Source organism: Stegostoma tigrinum, chromosome 41, assembly GCF_030684315.1.
Source record: "Stegostoma tigrinum isolate sSteTig4 chromosome 41, sSteTig4.hap1, whole genome shotgun sequence".
NCBI lineage: Eukaryota > Metazoa > Chordata > Chondrichthyes > Orectolobiformes > Stegostomatidae > Stegostoma > Stegostoma tigrinum.
This window is the reverse complement of record NC_081394.1, coordinates 3,082,473-3,105,977: the sequence shown is the minus strand read 5'-3', so window position 1 is coordinate 3,105,977 and position 23,505 is coordinate 3,082,473. Positions and strand designations below refer to the sequence as shown.

The 23,505-nt window shown below is 49.2% G+C and overlaps 1 protein-coding gene across 1 annotated transcript in view; it reads left to right on the top strand.

The window, feature by feature from the left end:
• LOC125448407 (uncharacterized) overlaps positions 1-18,658 on the top strand; it is a 28,728-nt gene extending 10,070 nt beyond the window's left edge. Inside the window, exons 2-9 of the mRNA XM_059641306.1 lie at positions 1,533-1,649; positions 2,306-2,443; positions 7,138-7,266; positions 7,367-7,672; positions 11,398-11,514; positions 12,238-12,375; positions 14,998-15,132; positions 17,454-18,658. Coding sequence (XP_059497289.1) covers positions 1,533-1,649; positions 2,306-2,443; positions 7,138-7,266; positions 7,367-7,672; positions 11,398-11,514; positions 12,238-12,375; positions 14,998-15,132; positions 17,454-17,713 — 1,340 coding nt within the window. The 3' untranslated portion in view covers positions 17,714-18,658. The remainder of the gene's footprint in view (positions 1-1,532; positions 1,650-2,305; positions 2,444-7,137; positions 7,267-7,366; positions 7,673-11,397; positions 11,515-12,237; positions 12,376-14,997; positions 15,133-17,453) is intronic.
• The last annotated feature ends 4,847 nt before the right edge of the window (positions 18,659-23,505 follow it).

Sequence of the window (23,505 nt, the reverse complement as noted above, 5' to 3'; positions counted from 1 at the left end):
CCTGATTAATAGAAGAGGTGCAAATGTCTTTTCCATTGGTGATGAATTGGTTTGTTCATTATCGCAGTCATGGCTGTGGAGATAACACAGCGTAGAGCTGGATGGACACAGCAGGGCCAAGCAGCATCAGAGGAGCAGGAAGGCTGACGTTTCGGGTTGGGACTCTTCTTCAGCAACAGGGGAGGGGGAAGGGAGCTCTGAGATAGATAGAGAGGAGGGGTGGAGCTGGGGAAACTAGGTGGGATGGAGATACGCAGCGCCGGCAGTTCTTACCATGTCTCAGTCTGTAGAGCTGCATTGGTCTTCATTCCCAGAGTGGGCGCTAATGTCATTCCATCAGAGGCGAATGGGTCTCCCGGATCGCACGGGACGACCAGTGTTTCATGCGACTGAATTTTAATTGAAGTTAGATGTCCAGTGTTGGAGTCGGTCTGAGATTTTGTTCACTGGTTGATGTGCTCAATCTGGCGGATTGTTTTCTCAGAGTTGAGGTGCGAATCCCATTGTCAGTTTAACACTAGTTCCAGACAGCTCTCTCTCTCTCTCTCTGAGCCTGTACGCGCTCTCCCAGACTCCAGTTTAGCTGCCCCCTTTAAAGTATTTTATTTCTAAGCCCGAGGTCTGGCCCAGTGGTTTTAAATGATAGGGTATTTTTAAAGTCCAGTATTTTAACAATGATAGGAATTTTGCCACAAACGTATCAAATAATTTATTATGATTATGCAAGAAATATGTCTTGTTTAAGAACAGAGGCTGTTCCTGTTGGACTAAATGACAAAGTATCTTTACCACACTTGATAATGCAGGCTCTATAGAACTCAATTATAAAGGAAAATGTGGCCAGAAGGTCTACCTTATGGTGACGAAATAGCTCTTTGCAACATAAACAGAAATTGCCTGGAAAAGTTAAGCAGGTCTGGCAGCGCCTGTGGTGGGAAATCAGAGATAGTCTCAGGCCCAGTGGCTATTGCTCAGAACTGGAACATGGTGAGCAGCAGTGGGTACGTGCAGATCTAACCTGCCTGCACTCTTCGTGATCACAAGAACATCAATGACACTGCATGTTACAGGCTGGGGAGCTGCATCTCCTCGCTGCCTGAGACTTTAGAGTCCAAAGCTGCCCGTTCTCCAGGGAATTGAGTGATAATCAAGGCTGACAACCACGGAGATCAGCTGTACTGTCAAAGGCGCAGTGTTGGAACTGAGATTGTCAATTGAGTTCCTGACTGTCCTTTAAGATTAATGGGAAAGATTTTTATGCCATTATTTCATTAAAAAAAAGCAGATGAGGTCCCTTCGGTGTCCTGACCCAATATTTATCTGTCAATAGTGTCAATTCATTGTACTTTTTTAAAGGGATTTTTACAAACATCATTGGATTGTTACAATTTTCTTATACTACATCAGTGTCTGTCTTGAGGGGCATCAGGACTCCAGGACATTCTGGACACTCCTTACATGTCAGAGTCCCACAGTCAAGTTCTGGTCAATGCAACACACGCTGACAGTGTCTCTTTATTGTTTCATTACAGCCTTGTCTCTCAGATGTTTCTCCTGTAAAGATCCGACTGGGAATTGTACAGAGGAGCAAGCCTGCAATTCAACTCAGAATTTGAGCTGCAGAACCATCCTGGGCACACTGAATTCCTGTGAGAATACCCCTCAATGACTTCCATTCTTTATCACATTGTACACAGCACAGGGGTGGGCAGATGGGTGGTGAAATCATAGATAGCCAGGTGGATGAAAATCAAAGGCAGTCACATGAAAGAATTGGAGAAGTGCAGAGATGCTGGAGGGGGTTGCAGAGATGGGAAGGGTTATAAGGACTGGAGCAGGTTCAGAGATAGGGAGGGGTTTAGGAGATGGAGGAGGTTACAGAGATAAGGGAGGGGGTGCAGGGGCTGGAGAGGGTTACAGAGATAGGGAGGGGGTGTAGGGGCTGGAGCGGGTTACAGAGATAGGGAGGGGGTGTAGGAGATGGAGGGGGTTACAGAGATAGGGAGGGGGTGTAGGGGTTGGAGGGGGTTACAGAGATAGGGAGGGGGTGTAGGGGCTGGAGGGGGTTACAGAGATAGGGAGGGGGTGTAGGGGCTGGAGGATGTTACAGAGATAGGGAGGGGTGTAGGGGCTGGAGGGGGTTACAGAGATAGGAAGGGATATAGGGGTATGACTAATGCAGGGGGGGCGTTCTGGAGGGATATCTTAATGTCCTGCATACAATAAGGGGGATAGGGGACTGGTAACTCACTGCTTGCTGCTGAATCTCTCCATCTGACAATAAATCTGGGTTCTGTGTTCTCAGTTTTCAGCTCGGACGAGTCAGTCATTTACGAATGTGGGAGCTGCATTGGAAATCTGTCCCTCAATTTGGGTACACTTTCAGCCTCCACAACTGAGAGCTGCTGTCAGTCCGATCTGTGCAACAACCAAAACATCACAGGTAGGGCACGCACCGACCCATGAGGCTGTAGATCTTCATCGGCAACGAAAATCCTGAGCCCATGACAGCTGTTGCTAAAGGGAGTTGCTGACAGAGGTCTATGAAGCATGAGCAGGCCATTCAGCCCTTGTGTTATATTCATTCACAGGATGCGGGCGTTTCTGGCTGGTCCAGCATTTATTGCTTGAGCCTAGTTACCCCCTTGAGAAGACAGTGATGGAGTGCCTTCTTGAATTACTGCTATCGGGACGTTAGATGCCTTCAGGGCAGAGATCGACAAATTCTTGATCTCACAAGGAATCAAGGGCTACGGGGGGAGTGCAGGGAAGTGGAGTTGAAATGCCCATCAGCCATGATTTAAATGGCGGAGTGGACTTGATGGGCCGAATGGCCTTACTTCCATTCTATGTCTTATGGTCTTATGGTCTTTAGGTTGACCAAAATAGTGTGAGGGTGAGAATTGCAGCATTTGCCCCAGCGAAGCTGAAGGAATTGTAATATATTTCCAAGTCAGGATGGGGAGTGGAGGGGAACTTGCAGGGGGCTGGTGTTCCCATGTATCTGCTGCCCTTATCCTTCCCGAATGAAGTGGCCGTGGGTTTGGAAGGTGCTGCCTGAGGATTTTTAGTGAATCTCTGCAGAGCATCTTGTAGACGGTACACACTGCTGCGACTGAGTGTTGGTTGGGGGAGGGAATGGGATGTTTGTGGATGTGGGGCTAATCGAGCGGGGGCTGCTCTGTCCTGGATGGTGTCGAGCTTCTTGAGTGTTGCTGGGGCTGCCCCCATCCAGGGGCACGTGGGGAGTATTCCTTTGCACCCCTTAGAGATAGTAAGGACGGCTGATGCAGGAGTCAGAGATAACACAGTGTGGAGCTGGAGGAACACAGCAGGCCAGGCAGCGTCAGAAGAGCAGGAAAGTTGACATTTTGGGTTGGGACCCTGAGAAGGGTCCAGACCTGAAACGTCAAATTTCCTGCTCTTCTGGCGCGGCCTGGCCTGCGGTGTTCCCCCAGCTCCACACTGTGTTATTTCCATCACATTCCTGACATGTGCCTTGTTGATAATGGACAGAAATGCAGGATTCTCACCCTCGGACCTGCTCTTGTAGCCACTGCATTTAAATGTGATCCCAGTTCAGCATCTGGTCAATAGTAACCCTCCCCAAGATGTTGAAACTGGGGATTCAGTGATGGGGATGTATTTGAATATTAGATGGCAATTGTTACATTCTCTCTTGTTGGAGATGGCCATTGCCTGACAATTGTGCGGCACGAATGTTACTTGCCATAAATCAGTTCAATTGGTGACCATCCCCACTTCTGACCTTATGGTAAAGGAAAGGTCACTGATGAAGCAGCTGAAGATGGTTGGGCCGAGGACACTACCCTGAGGCACTCCTACAGAGACGTCCTGGAACTGAGATGACTTCCAACAACCATGACCAGCTTCCTACGTGTCAACTATGATGCCAACCAACAGAGAGTTTGCCCTCGATACCCATTGATTCCAGTTTTGCCAGGGCTCCCTGATGCCACTCTCGGTCGAATGTAGCCTCGATATCAAGGGCTGTCACTCTCATCCTCACCCTCTGGAATTCAGCTTTTTTGTCCATGTTTGAACCGAGGCTGTAATGAGGTCAGGAGCTGAGTGGCCCTGGCAGAACCCAAACTGGGCGTCTCTGAGCAGGTTATTGCTGAGCAGGTGCTGCTTGACAGCTCTTGTTGCAGACACCTTCCATCATTTCACTGATGATTGACCATCAGGCCGTAAGGAATATGAACACAGGCCATTCAGCCCCTCGATCCTTCTCCCTCATTCAATGCAACATGGCTGAACTGATACTCCTCCTCATGTCTATTTTCCTGCCCTTTCCCTGTGACCCGTGATTGACCTTCTGATCAAGGAACGATCTATCTTAGCCTTAGGTAAGTACAAGCTCTCGGCCCACCCCACAGCTCTCTGTGGCAAGGAGTTCCAAAGACTCACAACCATCCGAGAGAAGAAATTCCTTCTCATCGCAGTCTTAAATTGACACCTCTCTGTTCTGAGACTGTGCACTCTGGTCCTGCCATGAGGGGATACGTCCTCTCAGCACTTAACCTGTCAAGCTCCTTAAGAATCCTCCATGTTAAGATCACCTCTCATTCTTCTAAACTCCAGCGAGTGGACTCCCAACCTGTGTAACCGTCCCTATTAGACAACCCCTCCATACCGGGATCATCTAAGTGAACCATCTCTGACCAATCTCCAATGGAATAATATCTTTCCTTAAATAAGGGGACCAAAACTGCTCACAGAATTCCAGATGCGGTCTCATCAGCACCTTATACAGTTGCACTAAGACTTCCCGACTCTCGTAATCTAACCCCCTTGAAATAAGGGCCAACATTTTATTAGCCTTCCTGATTCCCTGCTGCCCCTGTGTGCTAGCTCTCTGTTTCTCATGCATAGGATCCAATGTTGCACCTTTCTGTGCTGTCCCTCAGTTTAAATAATACTCAGTTCTTTTATTCTCCATTTGCAAATGAGCAACTTCACATTTTCCCACGTTATACTTCATATTCCAGCATTTTTCCCACTTCCTTAACCTATCAGTACTTGCCTGTAAACTGTTTGAATCCCTCTTGCAATCAGCCTTTCCACCTATTTCAGTGTGGACAGGGAGAAGGCAGATGATGTGTAAATTGACAGAATTGAGTTTGGACCTGCTTTTTATGTGCAGGGCATACCTGGGTAATTTTTTATTTTGTCAGTGTTGTAACTATACTGGAACATAGAGGTCCAGGCCACTAACAGACGGTCATCTGTCCCAGTTTCACACTCCCACGCTGTCTCCATATCCCTGGATGTTATATATTACTTGAAATCTACTAACCTCTGCCTGGTTCTTACTGAATAATTAAATTTCTATGATGCACTGAACTGGAGAGATTTCCTAGGATTCACTACCACCTCAATGATGGAGTTCCTTCCTACCTTGGGCCTTGGACCATGGCTGTGAGGCAGCATAGTATTTCAGGGGTTAGCACTGTTGCTTCACAGCACGAGGGACCTGGGTTCAATCCCGCCCTCGGCTGACTGTCTGTGTGGAGTTTGCATATTCTCCCTGTGTCTGCGTGGGTTTCTTCTGGGGCCTCCAGTTTCCTCCCACAGCCCAAAGATGTGCAGGTTGGATGGGTTGGCCATGCTAAATTGCCCGTAGTACCCAGGGATGTGTGGGTTAGCCATCGGAAATGTGGGATTACAGGGTAGGAGGTGGGTAGGAATTGAATGCTCTTCAGAGTGTTGGTATGAATCCGATGGGCCGAACGGCCCGCTTCCGCACTGTAGGGATTCTAGATTGCTTTGCTTTGATCCTGAGTCGCTGGGTCTGTCTGAGACTCTGTCAAACAGCCTGTCTGCATCTGCTCTGTTGGCCCTGTTAAAGATGTTGGAAGTTTCTGTGAGATCCCCTCTCAATCTTCCAGACTCCAGCGAATACAGTCTCTACTTCTTCGCTCTCTGCTCAGCGGAGAGTCTCACCATCCCTGGAGCCAGTCTGTTAAATCTTTTCTTCTTCTCCCTCTGTATCATGGACGTGAGAGGGGGGATCAGAACTGCCAGCACACTGCAGTTCGAGAGCAGTCTCCCGAGACTCTAATACGACTCAATCAAGGCTTCTTCGCACCTGCTCTCAAATCCTACTGCGATGAAGAGTAAATATCCCATTTGTGTATCTATAAATTAATCTCTTCTGAATGAGGACGCCTTGGTCATCTGTACTTTCCAATCTCTAGGCCTGCCTCTTAGTCCTCCTACCAAATCTCTCACTTGTCCCCATTATAACAGAGTCGTACAGTATAGGAACAGACCCTTCAGGCCAATCACTCCATGTTGGACATAATCCCAAACTAAACTAGACCCACCATCCTGTGTTGGCTCATATCCTTCCAAACCTTTCCTCTTCATACATTTTTCCAAATGTCTTTTAAATGTTGTAACTGTACCCACATCCACCGTTTCCTCACAAAGTTCACTCCACACACGAATCACAAAAAAATTTGACCCTTATGCCTTTTTTGAAATCTCTCTCCTCTCACCTTAAAAATGCATCCTTGAAATCTGGAAATCCCCCACCCGAGGGAAAAAACACCTACCATTAACCCTATCTATACCCCTCACGATTGTATATAAACTTCTATAAGGTCACCCCTCAGCCTCCTGCACTCCAGTGAACAAAGTCCCAGCCTTCCTTTAAAACTCAAAGCCTCATTCCTTACAAGACCCTGGTAAATCTCTTCTGAAACCTCACCAGTTTAATAACATCCTTCGTTTAGCAGGGGAGGCCACAAATGGACACAGCACTCCAGAAGATGCCTGTGCAACCTTGACATGGCTTCGCATCTTCAATACTCAAAGGACTGAGCAATGAAGGATGTAGGATGCCTCCGATGAAGGGGGATTACAAAACCAGAGGTCACAGCTTGTGATGCTGACATGGTGCAGATGAAACCATGTGGCCCATCGCAATTGCACCGATTCTATGACATTTTCAATCAGATCTCCTCTGAGCCTTTAACTCTAGGGAGAGGAGAGTTACTGTCTTCAATCTATCCCCATAACTGAAGTTTTTCATCCCTGTGACCATTCTTATTCATCGAATCTGTACTCTTCGTGTGTCTGATGGGTGCCCTTCTCATTTTTATCACTCAGAAGAGGCTAACACCACTTTGAACGGTCTCAAATGTTTCATGTGCTCGTTGTTCGATACATGTGAAAATCCAGCGACAATGGTGAAATGCATGGGTTCACAGACACGGTGCCTCCACTCCTCCGTCACAGGTAAGTCTCAGCGCTCACTCTGTCAATTACGTCCCAATTGAAACACCAAGAAAGAACTGACTAATCATTCATATTGCGCTCATGTTCTTTTCTTTTACAGTAAATTCATTTCCTATGACTGTTAAAGGCTGCGCCTCTGAGACTACGTGTCAAAACCCAGAGGTGTTAAAGGATTACGGGGTCCAGACACAGCAAGACTTCTACTGCTGCCGGGGGAGTGGCTGTAATCGCGGGAGTTCAGACATCAGCTCAGTGCAGATAACAACACCGTTAAATATTGTGACAGCAAATAACTATACCTCACCTGTACTGAGTTTGCCTGTCAATATTACAAACACTGCGGCCGTCAATGACTCCACCTCGACTGTACGGATGGCAGCTGCGACACCCACTAACCTTGTAACAAGTAAGACCAAGAAAACATAGGATTTAGGGATAGGATTAGGCCATTCGGGCCTGTTCTACCATTCAATACAGTCATGGCTGATTAACCAGTCCCCTTTCTCCCCTACAACCATTGATCCCTTTAGCCTTCAAAACTATATCACGCTCCTTCTTGTAAACATTCAATGTTTTGTCCTCAGGTGCCATGTTTTGTCTTTGCTAGTAGGAACTGCCGATGCTGGAGAATCTGAGATAACAAGGTGCAGAGCTGGATGAACACAGCAGGCCCAGCAGCATTTGAGGAGCAGGAAGGCTGACGTTTCGGCTCTGGACCCTCCTTCAGACATGGGGGGGTGGGCAAGGGAGCTCCGAAATAAAGAGAGAGGGCCGGGGAGGGCAGGTGGGATGGTGGTAGGTGAACTCAGGCAGACAGAGGTGGGGATGGGTCAGCAAGGTGGGAGGAGCGGATAGGCGGGACAGAAGATGGACAGGTTGTTTCAGGTCAAGGAGACAGGGATGAGAGGGAGGTTTGGTCATGGGATGAGGCTGGGGGGGTGCGGTGGGGGCGGGAGGTGGGGAGATTTTGAAACTAGTAAAGTCCATGTTGAGACCATTGGGTTGTAGACTCCTGAGGTGGAATATGTGGTGTTGCTCCTCCTGTTTCGGGGTGGTGTCACTGTGACACTGAAGGAGGCCCAGGATGGACAAGTTGCCCAGGGAGTGGGAGTGGGGAAGATGAAATGGTTCGCGACCGGAAGGTGTTGTTTGTCACCTCCATTTGTTTTCGACTATTTTCTGTGGCGGAGAATTCTAGAGACTCCCTGGTCTCTAGGTGAAGACACTTCGTCCCATCTCAGTCCTACCCTGTATCTTTTAGACTGTGAACCACCCACCAACCACCACAAGATCTGAACTCTCTCTGGTCATTGAGCACATCTTTCCTGCATTTACACTGTCTTAGTTCTGTGAAAGAGTTTCGACGAGATTCCCCTTCATTTTCCTAAACTCCTCTGTCCCAACCAAACAAAGTCTCTCTTCATACATCAGTATGTTCCAGGATGGGAAAACCTCTCTGCACTCCCTCCATCACCAGAACCTCCATCCTCTGGTACAGAGAGCAAAACTAAACACAATACGCCTCACCAAGCCCCTGCACAATTGCAGGAAGACACCCCTGCTCTCATACTCCAATTCAGGCCAACAGCCACTTTTTGCCCTGTTATTTATCGCCTGGACACTGTCTCTGTTTTTAGCAGGGCCCAATGTGAAAACCATTTTCATTCTGTCATCTCGGAGACTAGTTGAAATTTTCTCAACAGAGCGAGTGGTTGTGATCTGAATGGATGATGGGAGCAGATTCAATGGGAACATTCAGAAAGAGGGCTATCATTGAATACACACATAGGGCTGTAGGATATTTTACGCAGGGTCAGGGTTGGGGGAAATGGGGCAAAAATGGGGCCAGTTAGGGTCTGCTCAAGGTAGAGACCTGGACACACTTGATAGGCCGAATGGCATTATGCAAGTCAAGGATATGCATGTGGAAATTTTTCTCAACTGCATGGGCAGCATGGTGGGTCAGTGGGAGCACTGCTGTCTCGCAGCACCAGGGACTGGGTTCGATTCCAGCTTTGGGCAACTGTCTGTGTGGAGTTTGCACATTCTTCCCGTCTCTGTGTGACTGTCCTTTAGTTTCCTTCCACAGGCCAAACATGTGCAGGTTAGGTGGATGGGCTCTAATAAACTAACATGAGGTTGGATTGGGTTATGGGATTTGGGTGGGCTGCTCATTGAAGGGTTTGCACAGACTCCTTGGGCCAAATGGCCTCTTTCTGCACTGCAAGTATGCTATGGTCCCATTCCAATCTCACATATAGGGATCCCTCAATGGGATAACACAAACTTACGGTTTCACCTTGCTGTTTTTTGTGACAGGCCAGTATCCCAGATGTTTCGCCTGTGAGGATCCAACTGGAATCTGTACTGAGCAGCAAATCTGTTACCCAGCTTGGAACTTAAGCTGCAGAACCATCTCGGGCAAATTGGCTATCAGTGAGAATACAGTGATGAACTTTAATTCGTTTTCTGATTGCAAAGATACCAAAATGAGCAGATAAACACAGAAATTACAGATAGACAGACAGATGAAAATCAAGGGCAGTCAGGACGAATGAACAGGGATATGCAGAGATGCTGGAGCAGGTTACTGAGATGGAGACGGGTATGGGGGCTAAGGCTGTTACAGAGACAGGGAGGGATATAGGGGCTGGAGGAGGTTACAGAGATTGGGAGGGGGTGTAGGGGCTGGAGGGGGTTACAGAGATAGGGAGGGGGTGTAGGGGCTGGAGGGGGTTACAGAGATAGGGAGGGGGTGTGTGTTCCTCCATTCAATATGGTCATGGTTGATCATCCAACTCAGAGTCCCAGTCCCCAGCTTGATCCTGCCATCACCATTGATCCCTTTAGGCCCAAAAACTATAACTATCATCTTCTTGAAAACATTCAATGTTTTGTCCTCTTAAAAAGACTGCCTCAGCAGCTATAATGGGCTGAATAGCCTCCACCTGCCTTGTGCAAGCCCATGATTAATTTGTGAAATGTTTCCAGTAGAGACTCGATGGGCCGAATGTCCTCATTCACTGTAACCCCCCTCCAGCCCCTACACCTCCTCCCTATCTCTGTAACCCCCTCCAGCCTCTACGCCCCCTTCCTATCTCTGTAACCCCCTCCAGCCCCCACGCCCCTCCCTATCTCTGTGACCCCCTCCAGCCCCTACACCCCCTCCCTATCTCTGTAACCCCCTCCAGCCCCTACACCCCCTCCCTATCTCTGTAACCCCCTCCATCCCCTACACCCCCTCCCTATCTCTGTAACCCCCTCCAGCCCCTACACCCCCTCCATATCTCTGTAACCCCCTCCAGCCCCTACACCCCCTCCCTATCTCTGTAACCCCCTCCAGCCCCTACACCGTCTCCCTATCTCTGTAACCCCCTCCAGCCCCTATCACCCCCTCCCTATCTCTGTAGCGTCCCCCATCCCAAATCCATTAAATTTCCATGATTCGACGTTTCTCCAGTAGCATGGAGCGACTATACTATTTGTTCTGAAAGACATTTTATTGTTTGGCCTCCATTGTCAAGTTACTTGGATCCCTGCGCGGGATTGAACTTAGCTCATCAACAAATCTTTGATTGCAGAGTTTCCTCAGCGAATTCAGATTTCAATCTCAGTCACAAGATGAATGTTGAAGGCGTTGGGTGTGGTGCCGATCGAGCAGGGGCTGCTCGGTCCTGGATGGTGTCGAGCTTCTCGAGTGTTGTTGGAGCTGCCCCAATCCAGGGGCATGTGGGGAGTATTCCATCCCACTCCTGCCTTTATATTGTCGATGGTGGGACAGGCTTTGGGGGGGGAGTCAGGAGGGGAGTTGACCAGCAGAACTGGGCTCCTGCTTCCCCTTTAAAGATAGATATGAGAGACCCTGTGCCCACTGACTCAATATTTATCTCTCAGTAGTTTCACTTCATTGGGTGTCCATCTCATTACACTTGTTAGAGAACTTTCTGTGCATCATTGGATAGCCACAATTCTCTGTATATGTCCTTGACTGCACCACAGACCTGTCCCGCAGTCGATGAATTCCGCCAAGCCATCCTGCATTCTGCCAAGCTTTCTGAGCCCCAGACCCGAGATCTGGACAATGTGACGACAACAGTGACTGATGGTTTCTCCTTGTGATTCTTGTGACAGATTCGCCTCTCAGATGTTTTGCCTGTGAGGATGAAACTGGAGTCTGTACAGATCAGCATGCCTGTGACCCAGCTGAGAACCTGCACTGCAGAACCATCTTGGGCAAACTGACTATTGGTGAGAATACTTCTCAAAAACTTTAAATCATCGTCACATTGCAAAGGTACCACGATGGCCAGAGAGACAGAGAAATTATTGATACACAGGATGAAAACATTGGAGGTGGGCAGAGATGCTGGAGGATGTTACAGAGATCGCAAGTGTTGTAAGGGCTGGAGAGGTTTACAGAGATAGGGAGGGGGTGTAGGGGCTGGAGGAGGTTACAGAGATAGTGAGGGGGTGTAGGGGCTGGAGGGGGTTACAGAGATAGGGAGGGGGTGTAGGGGTTGGAGAGGTTTACAGAGATAGGGAGGGGGGGGGTTACAGAGATTGGGAGGGGGTGTAGGGGCTGGAGGAGGTTACAGAGATAGTGAGGGGGTGTAGGGGCTGGAGGGGGTTACAGAGATAGGGAGGGGGTGTAGGGGTTGGAGAGGTTTACAGAGATAGGGAGGGGGTGTAGGGGCTGGAGGGGGTTACAGAGATTGGGAGGGGGTGTAGGGGCTGGAGGAGGTTACAGAGAATAGGGAGGGGGTGTAGGGGCTGGCGGGGGTTACAGAGAGAGGGAGGGGGTGTAGGGGCGGGAGGGGGTTACAGAGACAGGGAGGGGGTGTAGGGGCTGGAGGAGGTTACAGAGACAGAGAGGGGTGTAGGGGCTTGAGGGGGCTACTGAGATAGGGAGGGGGTGTAGGGGCTGGAGAAGGTTAGAGAGAGAGAGCCAAAGCCCTGCCTCTCTGTTTGTAGGTCGGATCACCCAAACATCTGTCGTCCGTGACTGTGGGGCCTGCATTGGAAACCTGTCCTTTGACGGTGGCACATTCTCAGCCTCAACAATCGAGAGCTGCTGTCAGACCGACCTCTGCAACAACAGGACCATCACAGGTAGGGCACTGAGCTGATGTAACCGTGACAGTGCTCACTTTGTTTTTTTCGAGACCCATTCCTCACTGCACCATTGACTCCAGTCCCCGTGGAGGGAACCAGCCAGTCTCATTTCCCTGCAGCCCTGTAAGGTCATCCCCCTTCAATTGCCCTGTCCAATTTCCTTCAAAATCTTTGAGTCCTTGCCATGCCCTCCTCCGCGCCCCCCAGCGTCGGGCAGTGCCTTTCCTGGCATTATTGCTGACCCATGAGAAGAAGGCATCTACTTTCCAAAGGATGTCGCAAATCCCTCATTCTTCCAAGCAAACATCGTAGCTCGGTCACACCCACATTGCAATTTGGATTGTCCATTCAAAGGTCAAATCTGAACTCACTGATCTGGCTATTGATATTAGTAACAGCCAGATGACTGAAAATCTCTGAACTCTTCCATGAGATACGACACCACACAGATGATTATTATATTGGTGTTTGGGTGCCATCCAACTGATGTTTATGATCAGTGCCATCAATTTGCATTCATGTAGGACCTTTACATTTGAACGCAAGGCATTGTGGATCAGTGGTTAGCACTGCTGCTTCACAATGCCGGAGACCTGGGCTCTATTCCAGCCTTAGGCCACTGCCTGTTTGGAGTTTGCACCTTCTCCCTGTGTCTGTGTACATAGAATATTGAACATTACAGCACAGTACAGGCCCTTCGGCCCTCGATGTTGCGCCGACCTGTGAAACCAATCTGAAGCCCATCTAACCTACACTGTTCCATTATCATCCATATGTTTATCCAATGACCATCTAAATGCCCTTAAACTTGGTGAGTCTACTACTGTTACAGGCAGGGCATTCCACGCCCTTACTACTCTCTGGGTAAAGAACCTACCCCTGACATCTGTCCTAGATCTATCACCCCTCAATTTAAAGCTATGCCCCCTCGTGCTCGCCATCACCATATGAGGAAAAAGGCTCTCACTGTCCACCCTATCTAATCCTCCGATCATCTTGTATCTCTCTCTTAAGTTGCCACTTAACCTTCTTCACTCTAACGATAACAGCCTCAAGTCCCTCAGCCTTTCCTCGTAAGACCTACCCTCCATACCAGGCAACATCCTGGTAAATCTCCTCTGCATCCTTTCCAAAGCTTCCACATCCTTCCTATAATGTGGCGACCAGAACTGTATGCAATACTCCAAGTGCGGCTGCACCAGAGTTTTGGACAGCTGCAAGATGCAATGTGTAGATTTCTGTCAGATGCTCTGGCTTCCTCCCACATCCAAGGATGTGCATTCTCCATAATGAAGCCTCTACCAATTACAGCCTACCTTCAACCAATCAGTTGGCACCCTCCTCTCATACAGTATGCATTTTGCTACCTGTATCCGACACACCACACCACCACCCCCCCAACCTTGGATTGTTACTCTTGGAAAGTGTCCTGATGAGTGTCAGAAGAAAAACCCTCAACATTGACTCTCGATCCTCATGAAGTCTGATGGTTTCAGGTCAAACATGGAAAAGGAAATCTCCTGCTTATTACAACTGACCACACCTCCACCTTCCTGCTGAGTCAGAACTCCTCCATATTTGCCAGAGAAACTCATAGAATCTTAGAACATGGAAGCAGACCCTTTGGCCCACCCAGTCCATGACAACCATGTTCCCAAGCTAAACTAGTCCCATTAGCTGTGTTTGGCCTATATCCCTCCAAACCTTTCCTATTCACGCACTTATCCAAATGTCTTTTAAACGTTGTAGCTGTCCCTCCATCCACCACTTTTCTGGCAGTTCATTCCACACACGAACCACTCTCTGTGTCAAAGCGTTGCCCCTCAGGTCCCTTTTAAAGCTTTCTCGTCTTACCTTAAAAATGTGCCCTCTACTTTCAAGCTTCGCCACCCTTCGGGACACGACCCATGCTACGCCCCTCATGACCTTATAAACTCTTACAAGGCCACCCTTTGTGGTACATGCAGGTGCAGTTATAACATCTAAAAGGCATCTGGATGGGTGCATGAATACGTCTGGGCCAGTTGCAAAATATACAATTGTGGATAACACAGTGTGGAGCTGGATGAACACAGCAGCATCTTAGGAGCACAAAAGCTGACGTTCCAGGCCTAGACCCTTCATCGTGTTTAGTTTGGGAAATCGAGAGAACATGGACGAGTTGGGCCGAATGGCCTGTTTCCGTGCTATGTGGCTCTGTGTGCAGGCTGAGTGAATTTAGCCTCGGTAAATATGGGGTTACAGGAATGGAGCAGTGGGTAGAGTGGGTCTCGGTTGTTTGCTCTTCAAAGGTTTGTGCTGGCTCAATGGGACGGAATGACTGTATCTGCACAGCAGGGTTGCTTTGACCCCACCTGAGACTATGTGGTCTTCTGGAAGACATGAGGAATTGCATTCAACTCCCACAAAGGTTCAGCTGAATGGTGAACTTAAGGGGCAGCCTGATAGGAGCCCACCATATTCAGTCTAAGTGGGGTCAATGGACTCAAGGGGTGCCTAGGGGGAATGGAATGTCGTCAATGCCGTCGCCCTGGACAGGCTACCCAGGGTCACTGTCTGCCTCAGGGTGTCTGATGTGACAAGGTGACTGTGAATTGTGTTTTTTTCCCTATTGATCAGAAGAAGCAAACACCACATTAAATGGCCTCCAGTGCTATGTGTGCCCATCGATTTTGAGCAGAACATGCGATAATCCCCTGGAAATGGTGAAATGTGCCGGGACACAGACGCGGTGCCTCCACTCCTCAATCAGATGTAAGTCTGACATTTCATTCCAAGAATTATGGCCCAACGTACCATCAAAACATAGAAAGTAGGAGAAGGAGAGGCTGTTCAGCCCTTCAAGACAGCTCTACCATTCAACTTGATTCTGGCTCAGCGCCCTGCTCCTGCTTTCTCCCATTGATCTCTTTAGCCCTAAAGATTACATTTACCTCCTTCTTGTAAACATTCAATGTTTTGGCTTAAACCACTTCCTGTGGCAGAGAATTTGACAGGCTCCCCACCTTTCTCCCCATCTCAGCCCTAAATGGCCTACCTGCTATTGTTAAACTATTGTCCCCCGGTTCTGGAATCCCCGGTCATTGGGAATATCCTTCCTGTGTTCACCCTGCCTCGTCCTGTTGGAATTTTATGAGTTTCAATACCTCGTAATATTGTTGGAAATGTTGATTTTACGAAGTTTCAGAGTTAAGGAGAGAGCAAAGTATGTTTCAAATTTCAACATGCAACGGAATTGGAGTTGTATTTTCCAAAGCCAAACCCATGACCACTTCCATCCAGAAGGACAAGGGGCAGCAGATACATGGGAACGCCAGCCCCTGCAATTTCCCCTCCATTCCGCTCACCACCCTGCCTCGGAAATGTCAGTGTATCTGGGTCAAGCGCCTGGAATTCCCACCCTAAGGGCATTATGAGCCTATCTACAGCACATGGACTGTAGTGGCTCAGGAAGGGAGCTCACCATTACCCTCTCGAAGGGGGTAATTAGAGACAGGGGTAATAATAGCTATATTGAGGCAGTTTAGTAACCCTAATGTAGAGCAGGAAAATTACACTTAAAGAGAAAGGAGAGAACATCTTGATATTTGCACAGCAAAGCTGCTTTTCAGTCATTATGTCTCTAGCTCAACAAAGTTGAAGGCAGCACTGAACCTGGTTTGGGGAAATACAGTAAATGTAGTGACTGATTTTTAAGAGCAGCCGGTTAATACTGAGCACAACACAATGTGGTTCAGAATAATGATGGAAAGATACCAAAAAAACTTTACAAGTGAAAATACTCAACAGGGGAAAAGCTCTATTCAACAACTTGTAAAAAGGCATATGAACTTGATTAGAAAAACTTTTGATACTCGTGGAAATGGAAAGACAAATGAGCAGCTTGTTTTAAGAAATGGCGGAAAGAAAGGACAGAAAATAATGACGTGTGGTACGTAATTCTCTTACGGACTGGGAATGCAGGCGGGTTTCAGTGCCCATTCTTTCTTCTTTGATATGTGAATACAAAACAAACTTTTCAAAATTTGCTGACGGCACTTTTGCAGCGATTGTAACAAAGTCAGCCAGGTGCGCCTCATAGAATATGAGTCCCCTGAGTGGGGCTGTTAATCTGGTCCAGTCAGGGACCCCTGGCTGACAGATAGGAACAGGAGTGATACGGGTTCTGCTCACTCTAAGAGCTGGCTCTGAGGGAGCTGGGTCAGTGTCAGGGATTTTCCACAGATAAGTAAAGGGTGATTCTGCGATGGGATACCTGCCTCTGTGGACTTATTTTGACTTTAAACCTGGAGGTCAGGCAGCAAGCAGGAATGATGCCCTGGACTACAACAGGGCATGGGTAGGCTGGCAGAAAAGTGCCAGAACAAATTTCAGACAGAGAAATGTAGGGGGACGCATTTAGAGAGTCAAAAGAGCCCAGGGAAATTGATGGGAAAGCAAGTTGCAGCAAAGAAATATGAAATTTACAAATGGGTAGGCGAGGTGAATGGGCCAAAATGTGGTAGACGGAGTTTAACGTGGATATCTGTGAGGTGATTCATTTTGCTGAGAGGAATAGAAAGGCAGGAGGCAAACTTCAGAGTGTTTCAATGCAGAGGGATCTGGGTGTCCTTGTGCATGAGTCACAGAAAGCTAGCATTCAGCTATCGCAGGTACTAAGGAAGCTAAATGGAATTTATTGCTAAAGGAATCAAATATAAAAATATGCGAGTGTTGCTGTGATTGTATAAAACATTAACGAGCCCACACCGGGAGTGTAGCTTACAATTTTGGTCTTGAGGAGGGATGGAGTTACATTGGAGGAAATTCAGACGAGGCTCCCGAGATTGATTCCAGAGAGGAGAGACTTTGTTTTGTGTTATTGACATGACAAGTCTTGATGGATCAAAGGGCCTCTTCTGTACTTCATGACTCTGAAGTCCAACAATTCGGGGTTGAATACAAAGAGGCAGACATGGCCTCTTCTGTACTTCATGACTCTGAAGTCCAACAATTCGGGGTTAAATACAAAGAGGCAGACATCGTGGTCTAATCTGTGCTGAGTCTAACTCCTGAACCGACCCTCTGTGTTTCAGACAGCGGACAGCACAACGTCACTATTAAAGGCTGTGCTTCCGAGAGGATGTGTGCACTCTCCGATTTGCCGAAGGTCTACGGCATCACATTGGGCCCTGATTTCTTCTGCTGCGCAGAGAACGGCTGCAATGGCGAGCGAACGGTAGTGGAGCAGTCCACGGTGCAGTCAACGACGAACGGCAAACCGGCCCTTCGACCGCGCGTGGCGCTGCTGGCCGCGCCTCTGCTCGCAGCAGCAATGCGCCTGCTCCCACCCTGAGGGCAAAATGACGCTTACTTTCTGGGGCCGCTAGCTTTGCGCGGACGGCAATCCCTCGTGGATGGGGAACTCGGGTGATGGCCGTTTCACCTTTCAATTGTGAAAATCGCTGAATTTTACCCAGAGTAAGCGAGCATCCAGCAATAACGAGAATGGACCAACTGGCACCTACGAAACCTCAACCCATTCATCCGTGAATGTTTTATGAATCAACAAACAATAAGCGACAACAATAGACCACTCCTCCATTCAATAAAATCACAGCTGACCTGATTTTGCCCTCAACTCTCACATTCCTATATATCCCACTAACCTTACACCCCTCCTTGGGAATCAAGGATCTACCTACCACTGCTGTCCAAATATTTAAGGGCTCTACATCCACTGCTTTTTGAGGAAGAGAATTCCAAAAACTTCGGAGAGAGAAGAAAATGTTTCCCCACCTCTGTTTCTAACTGTCGACAGCTTGCCTTTGGAGTGGGAGCCCTCCTGATTCTAGATTCTTCCACAAGAGGACATATCCTCTCAATATCCAAGTCCCCTCAGGATCTGAAATGCTCCACTTAAGTCACCTTTGACTTTTCTCAGCTCCAGAGAGCATAGGCCTAGACAGCCCAAACCTTTCCTGATAAAGGAATTAATGATAATTTATGGCACGTCTCTTTCATGCATCTTCACACAGTCACTTGTGTTAGCTACGAGTCACTGTGTTGCAATGATGCAGTCTTCTGAACACCACTCAACTCCCTCTCCATCCCCTAATGTCCCCTGAAATTCCCCTCCCATCTTCTGAGTTGATTATTTCTTCCGAACTTTGCTGCACTCCCAAGCTCGATACTTTCACGTCAGTCATTTGAACTGATTCCTTTGTCATTCATTGAATTCTTCTTCATGCCTTGCCACTTTATCAGTGTAAACTCCTCAGCTGTCAATGCTGGGCACACCTTCCAGCTGGTGCATAAAACAATAAACTGGTTTATCAAGAACTCATCTCTATTTGCCTTCCAGGAAATGCCAATACACTAATTGCAAAAGCAAACCTACCGAGATAACAAGGTGTAGAGCTGGATGAACACAGGAGGCCAAGCAGCACCTGGGGACCAAGAAAGCTGACATTTTGGGCCTTCTAGCATTGTACAGAGGCTTATGTTCCAGCCTTTGGACGGAGATATCAGTAGCTGTGGACGCCATGCTAACCCTCTGACAGTGCCCACTTCCTCAGCACTGACCCTCCGACAGTGCCCACTCCCTCAGCACTGACCCTCTGACAGTGTGTTCTCCCTCAGCACTGACCTTCTGACGGTGCCCGCTCCCTCAGCACTGACCCTCCGACAGTGCCCACTCCCTCAGCACTAACCCTCCGACAGTGCCCACTCCCTCAGCACTGACCCTCCGACAGTGCCCGCTCCCTCAGCACTGACCCTCCAACAGTGCCCACTCCCTCAGCACTGACCCTCCGACAGTGCCCACTCCCTCAGCATTAACTCTCTGACAGTTCCCACTCCCTCAGCACTGACCCTCTGACAGTGCAGCTCTGTCTCAGTCCTAAGCATTACAAAATCTTTTTTGTCTTTCATTTTGTTCTCTGAAGTAGGTTTTGTTTGTTTTTACACCAATGAATCTTTTGGCTTTATTTTCTTTTGTATTTTAAAGAAAATGTAATTGATCGCTAAATGCATTACAGAAGGTTTTTAAAAGAGAAAAACAGAAATTGCTGTGAAAGCACATCAGGCCTGTGAGGATCTGTGCAGAAAAATCAGTTATCCCACTGTGTCCAGTGACCCTTTTCAGGACTCATCTGTCTCCAAATGCGGCCAGACCTGCAGAGATTTACCCGCAATTTCTGTCCTTTATTGTGATTTCCAGCATCTGCAGATCTTGCAGTATTTAAGCTGGTATGTAAATATACCACTGACAATGGGATCAGTGAGTGAGGGTCCCCAGTGAGGGTCAGTGCTGGGATCAGTGAGTGGGGGTCCCCAGTGAGGGTCAGTGCTGGGATCAGTGAGTGGGGGTCCTCAGTGAGGGTCAGTGCTGGGATCAATGAGTGAGGGTCCCCAGTGAGGGTCAGCGCTGGGATCAATGAGTGAGGGTCCCCAGTGAGGGTCAGCGCTGGGATTAGAGAGTGAGGGTCCCCAGTGAGGGTCAGTGCTGTGATCAGTGAGTGAGGGTCCCCAGTGAGGGTCAGCGCTGGGATCAGTGAGTGAGGGTCCCCAGTGAGGGTCAGCGCTGGAATCAGTGAGTGAGGGTCCCCAGTGAGGGTCAGCGCTGGGATCAGTGAGTGAGGGTCCCGAGTGAGGGTCAGCGCTGGGATCAGTGAGTGAGGGTCCCCAGTGAGGGTCAGCGCTGGGATCAGTGAGTGAGGGTCCCCAGTGAGGGTCAGCGCTGGGATCAGTGAGTGAGGGTCCCCAGTGAGCTTCAGCGCTGGGATCAGTGAGTGAGGGTCCCCAGTGAGGGTAACTGCTGGGATCAGTGAGTGAGGGTCCCCAGTGAGGGTCAGCGCTGGGATCAGTGAGTGAGGGTCCCCAGTGAGGGTCAGCGCTGGGATCAGTGAGTGAGGGTCCCCAGTGAGGGTCAGCACTGGGATCAGTGAGTGAGGGTCCCCAGTGAGGGTAAGCACTGGGATCAGTGAGTGAGGGTCCCCAGTGAGGGTCAGCGCTGGGATCAGTGAGTGAGGGTCCCCAGTGAGGGTCAGCGCTGGGATCAGTGAGTGAGGGTCCCCAGTGAGGGTCAGCGCTGGGATCAGTGAGTGAGGGTCCCCAGTTAGGGTCAGCGCTGGGGTCAGTGAGTGAGGGTCCCCAGTGAGGGTAAGTGCTGGGATCAGTGAGTGAGGGTCCCCAGTGAGCGTCAGTGCTGGGATCAGTGAATGAGGGTCCCCAGTGAGGGTCAGCGCTGGGATCAGTGAGTGAGGGTCCCCAGTGAGGGTCAGCGCTGGGATCAGTGAGTGAGGGTCCCCAGTGAGGGTCAGCGCTGGGATCAGTGAGTGAGGGTCCCCAGTGAGGGTCAGTGCTGGGATCAGTGAGTGAGGGTCCCCAGTTAGGGTCAGCGCTGGGGTCAGTGAGTGAGGGTCCCCAGTGAGGGTAAGTGCTGGGATCAGTGAGTGAGGGTCCCCAGTGAGGGTCAGCGCTGGGATCAGTGAGTGAGGGTCCCCAGTGAGGGTCAGCGCTGGGGTCAGTGAGTGAGGGTCCCCAGTGAGCGTCAGTGCTGGGATCAGTGAGTGAGGGTCCCCAGTGAGGGTAAGTGCCGGGATCAGTGAGTGAGGGTCCCCAGTGCGGGTCAGCACTGGGATCAGTGAGTGAGGGTCCCCAGTGAGGGTCAGCGCTGGGATCAGTGAGTGAGGGTCCCCAGTGAGGGTAAGTGCCGGGATCAGTGAGTGAGGATCCCCAGTGAGGGTCAGCGCCGGGATCAGTGAGTGAGGGTCCCCAGTGAGGGTAAGTGCTGGGATCAGTGAGTGAGGGTCCCCAGTGAGGGTCAGCGCTGGGATCAGTGAGTGAGGGTCCCCAGTGCGGGTCAGCACTGGGATCAGTGAGTGAGGGTCCCCAGTGCGGGTCAGCGCTGGGATCAGTGAGTGAGGGTCCCCAGTGAGGGTAAGTGCCGGGATCAGTGAGTGAGGGTCCCCAGTGAGGGTCAGCACTGGGATCAGTGAGTGAGGGTCCCCAGTGAGGGTCAGCGCTGGGATCAGTGAGTGAGTTTCCCCAGTGAGGGTCAGCACTGGGATCAGTGAGTGAGGGTCCCCAGTGAGGATCAGCGCTGGGATCAGTGAGTGAGGGTCCCCAGTGAGGGTCAGCGCTGGGATCAATGAGTGAGGGTCCCGAGTGAGGGTCAGCGCTGGGATCAGTGAATGACGGTCCCCAGTGAGGATCAGACCGGGATCAGTGAGTGAGGGTCAGCGCTGGGATCAGTGATTGATCAGCGAAACACCTCTTCAACAGCCTAGGCCCGAAACGTCAGCTTTCCTGTCCCTCTGATGCTGCTTGGCCTGTTGTATTCATCCAGCTCCACACCTTGTTATCTCGGATTCTCCAGCATCTGCAGTTCCTATTATCACTGACACATTTTAGTTCTGTTTGTGACTTCCTCGTTTGACTTTCCACCCACTCTGTGTCTGGTAACCGTTTATGATTCAGACAGAATTACAAATGCTGCAAGATTCAGTCTCAGAGCAATGTCTTTGCAAAGCGTTTCTGCATGTATGAACTGACTGCTGACCCCACACGATCGATCATCATGCCTCTGCTTGCTCTGTGAGGTAGCTATCCAGTTGGCCCCCTTCCCCCCATTCTCTTTGTCCAAGGAAAGGAATGTGAAATTGTAGTCAGTCACAACTATTGCTGATTCGTTCTGATTAGATTTACTTCCTCATTTATAGATCTTGCAACATTCCTGCAAACTTCCTTTTAATCATAGCTTTGCAGGATTGAAGTGTGTCCTGCAAGATTAGCTGTAATTACACAACCCAAATTGTTACAGCTTCATGTATGCATGCACACAGACTAACACAGAGAGATATATGCGCACATATACAGGCACACAGACTGCCTGGCACACACATGTGCTAAAAGTCACACACATGCAAACACACACATAGACGGTTATATACAGGCAGACGTGCACACGCGCACACAAACACACACACACACACACACACACACACACACACACACACACACAGACAGTCCTGTACAAACCCACAAATGATGATAGTTCTATACAGGCACATAGGCATGTTCTCTCTCTCTCTCTCTCTCTCTCTCTCTCTCTCTCTCTCTCTCTCACACACACACACACACACACACACACACACACACACACACACACAGAGTCAGTCCTATACAAACCCACACGTGCTGATAGTCTGAGACAGGCACAAGGGCATGTTCTCTCTCTCTCTCTCTCTCTCTCTCACATACACACAAACGCGCGCACACACACACACACACACACACACACACACACCCCTGTAGGAACCCACACAGGCTGACAATCATTTATAGCTGCATGCACACAGTGATAGTCATGTACACTCATACTGACAGAGAACCACGACAACACATTGAGTTCCGGGCACCCAGACGAACCTGACATACACATACACTATTTACAGACAGGCAGAAGAACACACACGTACAGGCACAGATGGCTGCACACACCTACACATGAACATGACAAGACAAGCATTTGCTAAACTGACATACAAACAAGTGAGACGGAAATGGATGCGATCATGAAATTGGCCCCAAATAGGCAAGTTGCGGCCAGACTCTGCAAGAAAACCCTGTCAGTGGCACTGAATGGAAAATGCAGGCATGTTTCATGATGTTTAACAATGATAACAGTGAAGAAAAAGAAGCGACGAGAATATTAAAGTGAGGGTTATGAAGGACATATCTGCACAAATTCACTGAATAATCAATGGATTCACATTCAGATTCATATCAACTCCTTTAGATAGACACTGCCCCTTGGCCATACATAGAACATAGAACATAGAACAGTACAGCACAGAACAGGCCCTTCAGCCCAGCCAGTGAGTAAGGTGCCACTTACTTTTATCCGGTCTGTCCCCTGTCTTTACGGATGCCCTTACGTCTGGTAATTTCACGTTGAAGTGCCCAGCCTCCAAGTGGTGTCACAAAATTGGGACTCTCTAGAGATCCAGCCCTGTCAGAAGCAAAACTGCCCACCTCACTGACGAGCACTGGTCTGAGCTGGCGAAAGCTGCTTGCAGTGTGATAGCTCTTCCTCGGAGCGCGAGATAATCTCAGAAAAGCCTTCAGTCACCTCCTGCAGGG